The sequence below is a fragment of the Quercus robur genome, chromosome 5, assembly GCF_932294415.1.
Source record: "Quercus robur chromosome 5, dhQueRobu3.1, whole genome shotgun sequence".
Lineage (NCBI taxonomy): Eukaryota > Viridiplantae > Streptophyta > Magnoliopsida > Fagales > Fagaceae > Quercus > Quercus robur.
Window position 1 is genome coordinate 61,324,162 of NC_065538.1, and position 12,019 is coordinate 61,336,180.

Here is a 12,019-nt window from a genome sequence, read left to right on the forward strand (position 1 = left end):
TAAAGAAGAATATCTATGTGTTATACTACAACTTCGTGGTTTTTGCTTTGATATCTCGTTTGTACTGCTTTTCTTCTACTAGTACAATTTTGCTTTGTTAAAGGAGATATGGTGTAGACACAATAATGCATAACTTTTGGTGGGAATTAAAGGAGGCCCTTTTCTTTTTTATTAATGGAGGTCTTCTTGATCTAGACTTTTTTTTTTATGAGCCTTGCTGGAATAGCTGTTTTGTGATTATTATCTCATCGTGTGTGGACTCTTTGTTTTTCTGCATCCAATGAACATCAAATTGTTTTAAAATAAGTTAATCTCCTTATATTATAGATCTATTTTATTTTATTTTATGCCTGAATTAGTGGATTGTCAACTATTGCTAAAATACTTGGACCAGTTTTCTTTTTTCGTAATAAAGAACAAGTGAGTAAGTTCAACAAATTCAAAGAAAATATTCACTGCCGAAGGCCTTGTAGCTGAATTGACACCTCCTCATGTACAAAGTGCTTGGGGGTCTAGGGGGGAAAGAGTTCGAGCTGCGAGATTAGCAGTATGTTGTAATTATTTCTAAAAAAAAAAAAAATATTCACTAAATCATTGTGGCCCTCAGTTCCTTAAATGGGGGATCTAAATTATTGTGACTAATAGTTCAGGACATATATAAAGAATATAGCAGCGTATGAGGAATATTGTGAGACACCACAGACTACAATATTAAAAGCTTATATTTTAATAAATCATGACCAATTTAGGGCTCATAGTAATTCATAATAGGGTCTAACACTATGAAAGAGAAAGAGGATTACAGATTATATTTTGTCATTTTGAGAAGACTACAAGAAGTTAGAAGTTTTCCTGGTGTTGGAGGGAACTTTTTGTAGGCTCAATGTGAATAGGTCCATTGCCATTGGGTCCAAGCTTGGCTCAGCTTAGTGTTGCCCAAGATCATCGTATTCAGACAATTCCGCAACACCCCCGTGCAAAGGGTTGATGCAACCAAGCAAGTCCCATTGCGGCAAAGCAACGAACCCGAAACTTAGCGACCAACATCCAATGCAATAAGACATGCACCATAATTCTACTGTCTAGAGTGTCACACCCTAAGATTACATTTCCTCAATTGACCTAAGGGGATGGTGTGTTTTGGATAGAGAAAAAGTATACTGTTTCGTGATTACTAGGACATGTAATGTTCATAAGTTATGTATTATTTATTTATTTATTTATTTATTTATGAGTTAATATATTTAATCGAATTTCAGTAGTTTTCAAAATAAATAAATAAAATCAGAGTTAAGTAATCCTAATATATATATATATATATATATATTTGTATATTTATAAATTAGTGTATTTGATTAGTACCTAAATACCTACTATCTCTAAGTGAATAACACTCTTAAAATTGAGGGTGAGGTCAGGGGAGATATTATATGCCCTAATTAACATAATAACACTCTTTTTAAGTATTTTATAATTACTCATACAATTTTTTAGTTATTGTAAGTTAGATTCTTTCGTTTAGATAGTTGTATTAATCAATACAATATTTCTTTTGGTAAAAATAATTAAATTCAATTATGTAATAACACATAGTAAAAAATTAATTAAAAACCTAAGATACATTATTAAAAAAAGTAAAAAAACTAGGCCGAAGTTTGTCCCACTCACAAATCTAACAGTGCAAAGCAAAAAGAGAAATATCACTAAAATCTATTACATGCCCACGTACAGGGCCGGCCCAAGCGTTTTGGAGGCCTAAGGCGAAATCTTCAAATGAGACTTTTATGTCATCACTTAAATAATATTTAACTAGCATTTTATAGAATAATTTTTTTTTTAAATCCATTCTTTTTACTTTTTAAAATGATTTTTTTATTATAGAAAATGCTAAAGTTATAACAAATTTTATTACAAACTGGTGTTGTAATGAATGTGATCAATGACATGAGGTTTACAAAAATATTAGAAATATTATAAAATTTACAACATGAGAATTACAAAGATATATCACCAATCACAAATATTCCTTCAAAAATGCATTCAATAGTTTGTTGAAATCTACCTATTATATTCATTGTCACATCAAATTATAAAAGTTATGGAGACCACCACGTACCCTTGATGCAGTGATTACTCCACAAATATAAGTTCTTGTAAGGCATGGGGGCAATAGTCGAGATTTAAGTCTCTAGAAGGGAGTTTCATACATATATATACTTAGATTAGGCTAGACTAGAATTTTTATCTTGTATAAAAATAATTAAATAAATAGAAGTTATGTAGTAAAATTTATAGTATTTTTAACATTTTCCTATTTGAATTAATTGTGATTAGTAACACGTTTATTTGTAAGACCTATTTATTTAAATTTGTCTTATCTCTATCTTTAGCATTACTTAATTCTTTGAGCCTTCTTAATAGTGAAGAAAAAAAAATGTAAACTAAAATGTTTAATATCTCCCAAAAATATTTATATATAAAAAATAAATAAAAAATAAAAAAAATTTGCCCCCAAATTTGTGGCCTTCTCTAGTAAGGGGGCCTTTGCCTAGGGCCGGCCCTGCATGCCCAAATCCATTAAGTGGATCCATTAATTATTATTGTTCGTACAAATAAATGAAACTCCATTCTAGATATCTCATAATAGATATTTCATAATAGGTTATTATTCTTGTTATTATTATTACCCAATAAATGCAGTTAGAGAGTTGGAATTCTTTGGTCATACAAATAAAATCAAGGGACAGGAGGGTTAGGTGTAACCTATCTATGGTTGAGTGTGGATCTTTCTTCATGGAATCTTTGGGGGAAGTTTTGGCAATGATAGTCATAGATGCCTTACTTTTCATCTACTATGGATGCTTTTTCAAGCATTCACATTAAGTATGTATACAAGCCTGTCATATTAATGTTAAGGAAGATGAAAAGTCAACATCTTGATTTTATTTATGACCATAAATAAATAAATGAATAAATATATATATATAAAGAGAGGGTTTAAGTTGTACTTGTGTAAAAAACAATTCAAAAAATTAACATATATAACCAATCGTATTACTGTTAATTGGGTTTGTTCAATTAAAGTTTATTTATTTATTTTTACATGAGAATATTGTAAAATTTATTAAGAACATAAATTTAGTACATCATAAGCAATAGCTGACTCAATCCGCTTCAGAGTTTCCTTATTCAAGTTACAAAATTATCAGTATTATTTACCTCTTTTGGCATATTTTGCCAAAATATGTACTGGTTTATTCTCTTGCTGTTACATATGAGAGACACTGGCCGCCCGAAAAAACTTGAAGTTTTTTCTCGTACTAGCCATACCCCTTCCAAGATATTTGAAATGGTGATCAGTGGAACACATAAACCCATGAGGGCATCAGCTATAATTTTTGAATCAGAATCACCTCGTGTAAACCAGTATCCCAGGCAAAAGAAATCCCTTCCTCCATAGCTTTTGCTTCAATCTCCAATGGCCCTAGTGGTTGGTGAATCTTTTTGCTCATGGCTGCCGTTACCCTATCTTCAAGTTCCTTGACAACCACACCAGCACCAGCTTGCTGATTTTGAGAAAAAGGTTGCCCCATCCACGTTAACTTTATAGCTATGTGCCGGTGGTAAAATCCAAAAGTCCTGCAAAGTGCCCCGCTGCTGTTGAATAGAGTGATTGGTAGTCTGAAATTCATCCAACATAACCCGTGCCATTTTACAATCATGGTTGCCTTCTGTTGAATGAGTGTTTTATTTTGGGAGCTTATATTATTAGGTCGCCATACGCACTATAAAACTCTTTATGGTCCATACAATACGCAAACATATGTTCATTTAAAACAAGGTTCTTTATAGTAATAACAATTTATGTGAAAGCTGATGGAAGAAATCTTATGTGAATTTCGGTGAAAGCAAATGGAGTTTTAATGGAGAAAACTAAAGAGATCAATGGTGGCATTTTGTTTGGACGGAGGGAAAGTTGAAGTGAATGAGTGATTTTCTGTGGAATATTATCTTATTATGCATAACTAGTCATAAGTTTTTCATTAAATTATGCATGGTATATATAATATCCAAACATATATTCACATATATAAAACAAGATTTTTTATAAGCATGATTATAATTTTTGGGTCATGTTAACGAGTACTCTTAGGGTAATAATTAATATTTCATTTTTAAAAAGTTTTGATATCATTTTTATGAGAAATGAAAAAAGGTATTAAAACATTAATTTTTTTTTTTCCATAAAAACTTTCTTTAAATGGATTAGTAACCATTGTCCTAAGGGTATCCGTTAGCATTTTCCAAAAAAAAAAAAAAAAAACTCTTCATATTTTCTTTATGAATGGTATACTTCCACATTTGTGCCCATGATGAGGTGATTGTCCTATCATTAATAATTATGATTAATTAATTTAACTTTTTCACCACTAATTTATTATGTCGATAACGAGTAATTCTTAGATACTCCCGCAGTACAAATAATGGTACTCCTTCATTTCACATTCATTATAGAGTCCACTCATTAAATTTATAGTGAGGTTCACCATGAATGTGAGAGAATGTAGCACCATTTTTCCATATTTTGAGAATACCTAAGAATTTTCTAACCATAATAATTTACGAAATGATAATATTAGCAAATTTAAGGGCATCTTCTTGTTCAGAAAATTAAGCATAAGGTATATACATATGGATTTTGCTAATGTGTGCTCTAAGGGCACACAATAATTTTTATTTTTGGGAATTTTTTTCTCAAGAATTGAAAAAATATTGACAGTTTTTTTAATTTCCAAAAAAATGTTTTAAAAAATAAATAGCTTAATGTGTGCCCTTAGGACACACATTAACCGGACCCTATACAATTTGCATATCATTGTTTCCACTAAAAATGCTCTTTCAGGAGGCCAATTCCAACATAGGTACGTACTTAATACTCTATGATCATATGCACAATTGGATGACACACACATATATCTTTTTTTTTTTTTTTTTTGAAGGCACATATATCTTATTTTCTTTCTTCTCATGCTACCTCAAAGTTGTTCCCATTTTCCTAGCCTTGATTAACATTTATGGCTCAACTGTATGTATTATATACGATTTGGCTGTAAAACTAAAACCTACCTCCTTACTATGGGTATGGGTAGCATGAACTTGTCTTGTCTCTAGTCTCTACAGGCCTCGAGTTGTGGGAAATTATCTGGGGCCTGCAAGGGCCACTTTGTCTACCTCTTGCTTGGTTTTTTGGGGCATAATTTATTACTCTTTACATTAAGAAGTTCCAAATTAAGCACCTTTCGAGCTTCTGATTTAGGTTCGTAAAGCATGATAAATTGACAGTATGATAAGAAGAAAGATATACGTGTTGTATGCCACTATGCCCTACCTTAAGATCCTGCTAATAATAACATATTGATATCTATGGTCCACTCCTTAGCTGTGCCAAAAATAGAAAATGTCCTACTTACTCATCCTGAAAGATGATGAAGTAGCTCTGTAACTTCAAAACCTCAATAAATGAGCTGGGCTTGTGGCTGTAACCGCTAACTACGCAGATCCCTACAATTCCATTGACAAATTGATATAATATAATTTTACTATATATAACTTATAAATTTTATATGTCACTATTAAGTAATAACCAAAAAAGAAAAGAAAAAAGGGAGACATAAATTAGATTCAGATCGTTTAACAAAGAAAATTCTTGAAAATTAAACACATACAAAAGATGCTCACTTTCAGTCCTATCAAAGCTGACCCATTAGGAAGTTGCAATAGCCAGTCAAGGTTTTCGAGAACAATATAATTTGAATATGATTCCATTACATTATCATATTCTGCTTGATAAGGGTAATTCTTGAAGTCTAAGCAAAGGGGACGGACCTGTTGTATCTGACGACTTTGCTAATGCACCCGTAAATGACTCAACAAAGCTGATGGTCCATCTCAAGGCTGACGAGTGCGCCTCTAGATCACTTACGCATGGACGAGACAACCAAAAAGCATAGACGAAATAAGTAATTGACGGGATGAAGCTGACAGGGGTGAAAGGAATTCTTGATGGGTCCAACATGTCTTTTACTTGGGCTCCACGTATGAATATACCTTGCACCCCACGATAAACCCAATCAAGAAGACTCCTATAAGGAAAGGATTCCACAAAATACGCAAATTAAAAAAGATCTCTCCCACAATGAAACATCTTCCTATCCAAGGAACGAGTGTCAACCCTATACTACTATAAAAACCCCAAAACTCTCACAAATCAAGGTACGCATAATTTCTCCCAGCTCTGACACTCTAGAGTTGTAGAGTTCTCTAACTTAACATTCGAAGGGTATTTAGCTGGTACTACATCAGTATTCTCTATAAGGTCTTCTCTTTTTTCTGTGTTGCGTAGGTGTCGTTTCGAGCACGCGAGGACTGTGTAACTCACTGGTGATTTTCGACATCATCAATTGGCGCCATTTGTGAGGACTTGCAACTTGTAAGCCATACTATCGCTTCCCGGACAAAAAGTTGCATGGTACTTACTCACTCAATGGCAACAACCAACGATGTTCAAGGAGACGAACCACGTATGATTGCCCTCGAGAGACAGGTTCAAACTTTCGCCGTTGCGGTGGAACGCCTCACCAAGTAAAACCATGATTTGGAAAAGCAGTTGCGCCAAAAGAATGCAGGGCTTAACACTTGAGAGGAAGACCAAGAAGGCACCAGCACTGAGAGAAGGGACCAAGAGGGGCCGGAGGGTAGCAATGACCTAAGTAGACCAGAATGACAGGATACGAGCCGTTCGTCCGTCACAAATATGGCTCCATCTCATATGGTCGCAAAGATACAGATGATGAAGAAACGGATGGACTTTATGATGAACGCCCTCAAAGCACGGGGTGTCTAGCGACCTCAATGACTTGGTCCACCGAACTAATTTGCCATTCACTACATTCGTTAATTCGTTCCCTCTTCCACCAAAGTTTTGCATGTCCCAAGTGGAAAGTTATGACGGATCCAAGGACCCCTTAGATCACTTGGAATCTTTCAAGACCCTAATGCACCTTCAAGGGGTGGCAGACGAGATCATGTACAGGGCCTTCCCCACCACGCTAAAGGGTCCCGCAAGGATTTGGTTCAGCAAGTTGACGCCTAACTCCATTGGTAACTATAAAGAGTTAAGCGCGCAATTTGCTTCACACTTTATCAGGGGGCATAGGTATAAGAAGTCCATTGCGTGCCTGATAAGCATCAAGCAATGGGAGGATGAAATGCTGAGGTCTTACATATCTCGCTTTAACAAAGAAGCACTTTCAATTGACGAAGCTAATGACAAGATACTGGTGGCTACATTTAAGAATGGGCTGTGGAAGGGTAAATTCCTATTTTTTCTATATAAGAACGACCTAAAGACTATGTCAAATGTGCTTTACAGGGCAACTATGTACATGAATGCGAAAGATGCGCTACTGGCCCGAGAAGAAAAACCCAAGAAGAGGGAAAGACAGGAAGACATACGACAGGATAGGGGGCGGAAGATGGCTAGGACCGAAGAACGGCGAGAAGACAGGCGCTCCAAGCCCCCTATAGGGAAGTTCACGAGCTTCACCCCGCTGACTGCCCCGATCGACCAAGTCTTAATGCAAATTAAGGACGAATGAGCCCTGACCTTTCTTGGCAAGCTGAAGGGAGATCCTAATAAGAGGTCTAGAGACAAGTACTGCTGTTTCCACCGTGATCATGGTCATGACACAACTAACTGTTACGACTTGAAGCAATAAATTGAAGCTCTCATCAGGTAAGGAAAGTTGCAAAGATTCGTCAGCAAGGAGAGAACGGAACCACCTCAAGAATAGGTTCCACAATGGGAGAACAAGCGCCCTAGGCTGCCCATAGGAGATATAAGAATGATTGTATGAGGCACTGCGGCCTCTGGTTCGTCCAGAAAGGCCCATAAGACTTTCCTAAAGATGGTTCAAAATGTCCAGCTAATAGGCTTCGTCCTAAAGATGGTGTTGATTGACAACCCCATCATCGAATTCTTAGAAGAAGATGCTCGACGTCTCCACCACCCGCACGACGATGCACTCGTCTTTAGCATCCAGGTAGGGGACTACAACACACACCGAGTCCTGGTTGACAATGGCAGCTCCACTGACATCCTTTACTACCCAGCGTTCCAACAAATGAGGATTGATAGAGAACGACTAGTTCCAACGAACGCTCCGCTCGTTGCTTTCGAAAGAACAAGGGTATTCCTCCTTGGCACAGTCACATTAACCATAACGGTTGGCGACTACCCTCAACAGATCACTAAGGATGTAACATTCCTTGTGGTCGATCGCTCGTCTGCTTATAATGCCATCCTAGGACGACCTATCCTCAACTTGTGGAAGGCTGTAACTTTGACCTACCATTTGATAATCAAATTCCCTATCAATCATGGAGTAGGAGAACTGCATGGAGATCAGGTAGCAATGTTAGAGATGGATGATCATTTACAAACCATAAACATAGAAGAACAATGTACTGTAGCAAATCCCGTTGAAAAACTTGAAGAAATACTTCTCGACAATTCCAGACTAGACCAAACGACTAAAGTCGGCACTCTCGCCAATTCGCATGTCCGCCAAGCATTGACGAGTTTCCTTAGAAAGAACTAGGACATCTTCACTTGGAATCATGAAGACATGCTTGGGATCAACCCTTCAGTCATGGCACACAGGTTGAATGTGTCGCTCATCTTTCCTCCTATCCGTTAGAAGAAGAGGGGATTCGCCCAGGAAAGAGATCGAGCTATAGGAGAAGAAGTTCGCAAATTAAAAGAGGCAGACTTGTCCATCAAAAAAAAAAAAAAAAGAGGCAGACTTCATCAGGGAAGTATACTATCCTGATTGGCTGGCGAACATGGTGATGGTCAAGAAAGCCAACGGAAAATGGAGAATATGTGTGGACTTTACAGACCTAAACAAGGCATGCCCCAAGGATAGCTACCCTCTCCCACGGGTCGACGTCCTAGTAGACTCTACAGCCCAGCACCAGCTATTGAGCTTCATGGATGCTTTTTCAAGATATAACCAGATCAGAATGGACGAAGTAGATCAGGAGAAAACTTTGTTCGTTACCAGCCAAGGCCTCTTCTGCTACAAAGTGATGCCATTCGGCGGAACGACCTCAAGAACGCAGACGTGACATATCAGAGGTTCATGAACAAGATGTTTGCACATCAGATGGGAAGGAATGTCCAAGTCTCCGTTAACAACATACTAGTAAAAAGTCGAAGGGAGGACGACCATTTGGAGGATCTCAAGGAAATCTTCGACACCCTTCGCTCTTACAACATGAAGCTCAACCCGAGTAAATGTGCATTTGGAGTGACGGTAGGAAAGTTCCTAGGATTCATGGTATCTCAAAGAGATATCGAGGCCAACCCGGACAAGATCAGGGCCATAGTGGAGATGGGCCCTCCCAAAGAATGTGAAAGAAGTACAAAGTCTTAACGGTAAAGTAGCCGCCCTGAATAGATTCGTGTCAAGGGCAACAGATAAGTGTCTACCCTTTTTTTGAATACTGAAAAAGTCTTTTGAGTGGACGGCCGAGTGTCATCAGGTATTTAAGGATCTAAAGGCCTACCTCTCTTCCCTATCGCTGCTAAGTCCTTCACAGCCAGGGGAAGAACTGTTCCTCTATTTGGCCGTCTCTCCGGTTGTCGTTAATGTGGCCTTAGTCAGGGAAGAAGACAAGGTGCAAAAGCCCGTGTACTACGCTAGCTGGGCACTTCGTGGTGCGAAGGAAAGGTACCCACCGATGGAGAAACTTGCCTTCGCTTTGGTTACGACAGCCCGTAAGCTCAAGCCGTACTTCTAGGCCCACACGGTGACCGTATTGACCAACAAGCCCTTACGGCGTGCAATGAGCAACCATGAAGCCGCCGAGCGATTAGCGCTATAAGCAATGGAGTTGAGTGAGTTTAACATATAATACTGCTCGTGTACTACCAATAAGGGGCAGGCCATCGCTGACTTCATTGCGGAGTTCACGAATGGGGAAGGCTAGAGGGCAGATAAGCATCCTTAATGGAGTATACATACGGACGGATCGTCCAACAGACAGGCTGGTGGAGCGGGTATCATACTTCGTTCTCCAGAAGGAGACAAGATTGAATGCATGGTTCGTCTCGACTTCCTTACCACCAACAATGAAGCAAAGTACGAAGATTTAGTGGTAGGACTTGATCTCGCTAAAGTAGTAGGGGTCGCGAGTGTAATCATTCATCGCGACTCTCAGATCGTCACAAACCAAGTAAACAGGGATTACGAATGTAAGGGTCAAAGAATGAAGAAGTACTTAGAGCAAGTAAAGAGAAGGGTAGACGACCTACAGGCCAAGATTGTTCAAATCCCTAGAGGAGAGAATGAGCAAGCTGACTGTCTTGCCAAAACTGTTTCAGCAGAACATATGGTCATCCCCAACAAGGTACTCTCCTTTGTTCAACTTTCACCACTAATAGATCCCGTCGATGTGCAGGAGATAGGTTTTGAGAGTAATTGGGCCACACCATCAGTCTCCTACTTAAAAAACGGCGCATTACCAAACGATAAGGAAGCCGCAAGGAAGCTAAAGGTCCAAGCAGCACGATTTGTTCTGATAAAGGATGTCTTGTACAAGAGAGGCTTCCCCTACCCATACCTAAGGTGTTTGAGCCATGAGGAAGCAGACTATGTCTTGAGAAAAGTCAACGAAGGGATCTGCAGGAACCACTCAGGGTTAAGGTCGTTGGTACACAAACTGATTCGAGCTAGATACTACTGGCCTACTATGCAGAAGAATGCCCAGACTTATGTCAAAGCTTGCGACAAGTGTCAAAAGTTCAGTAATATCATCTGACAGCCATCGGAAGAATTGACCCCAACAACTGCCCTGTGGCCATTTGATTAGTGGGGATTAGACATCATGAGTCCATTCCCAATAGCGGTACGACAGCTGAAGTTCCTTATAGTAGGCATAGACTACTTCACGAAGTGGGTAGAAGCTGAAACCTTGGCCACCATCACAGAAAAGAATGTGCAGAGTTTCTTCTGGAGGTACATCATCTGCAGATATGGGATCCCTAGAGTCCTGGTCTCAGATAACGGAAAACAATTCGACAACGACTCTTTTAGGGATTTTTGCTTACAGTTGAGGATCAAAAACCACTACTCCTCCCCCACCCACCCTCAAGCCAACGGACAGGTTGAGGTCACAAATCGATCCTTGATTAAAATTATCAAGACTCGGCTCAAGGGGACAAAGGGTATATGGTTTGAAGAGCTGCCAAGCGTACTATGGGCGTACAGGACAACAGCCAGAACACCTACAGGAGAGACACTGTTTCAGCTAGCATACAAAAGCGAGGCAGTTATTCCAGCTAAAATCGGGCTCACAGGCTACAGGGTGGACAATCACGATGAAGAAAAAAATGACGAGGCTATACGTCTACAGCTTGATCTACTAAATGAAGTCAGGGCGACAACTGAACAAAAACTCACACAATACCAAGATCTCATGGCCAAGCACTACAACTCCCGAGTCAGACACAGAGACTTCAAGGTGGGAGACCTCGTTTTAAGAAAGGTGACAGGCGCTACTAGAGATCCCACCCAAGGAAAGCTCGGTCCTAACTGGGAAGGACCCTACAAAATCACTTCTTGGTAGAGGAAAGATACCTACTACTTGGAGACATTAGAAGAACAGAAGTTGCACCATCCATGGAACATCGAGCACCTCAGGAAATACTACTAGTAGAAGACAACAGGGAAAGCAACACTTCTCATGTCCAGTTTATTTCTTTTAGTTAAATTTTTACTTACAGTACTTTTTAAGCCCGAAGGGCAAGTTTTTTTATCCTTTTTAAGAACAATTTTCTACTTATGCACACATTTACCAAGATAAGAGGAGTTATTTAGATACAAGTTGTGTATATTTGTCTCTACTAAACTACTTTCATTATTAAGTTCACAAATGGGCGAGTTCATCCTATAAG

The 12,019-nt window shown here is 38.5% G+C and overlaps 1 protein-coding gene across 1 annotated transcript; it reads left to right on the plus strand.

The window, feature by feature from the left end:
- The first annotated feature begins 7,055 nt into the window (after window positions 1-7,055).
- LOC126728498 (uncharacterized) lies at window positions 7,056-7,658 on the plus strand. The gene has a single exon (XM_050434306.1). The coding sequence runs from the start codon at window positions 7,056-7,058 to the stop codon at window positions 7,656-7,658; it is 603 nt and encodes a 200-aa protein (XP_050290263.1).
- The last annotated feature ends 4,361 nt before the right edge of the window (window positions 7,659-12,019 follow it).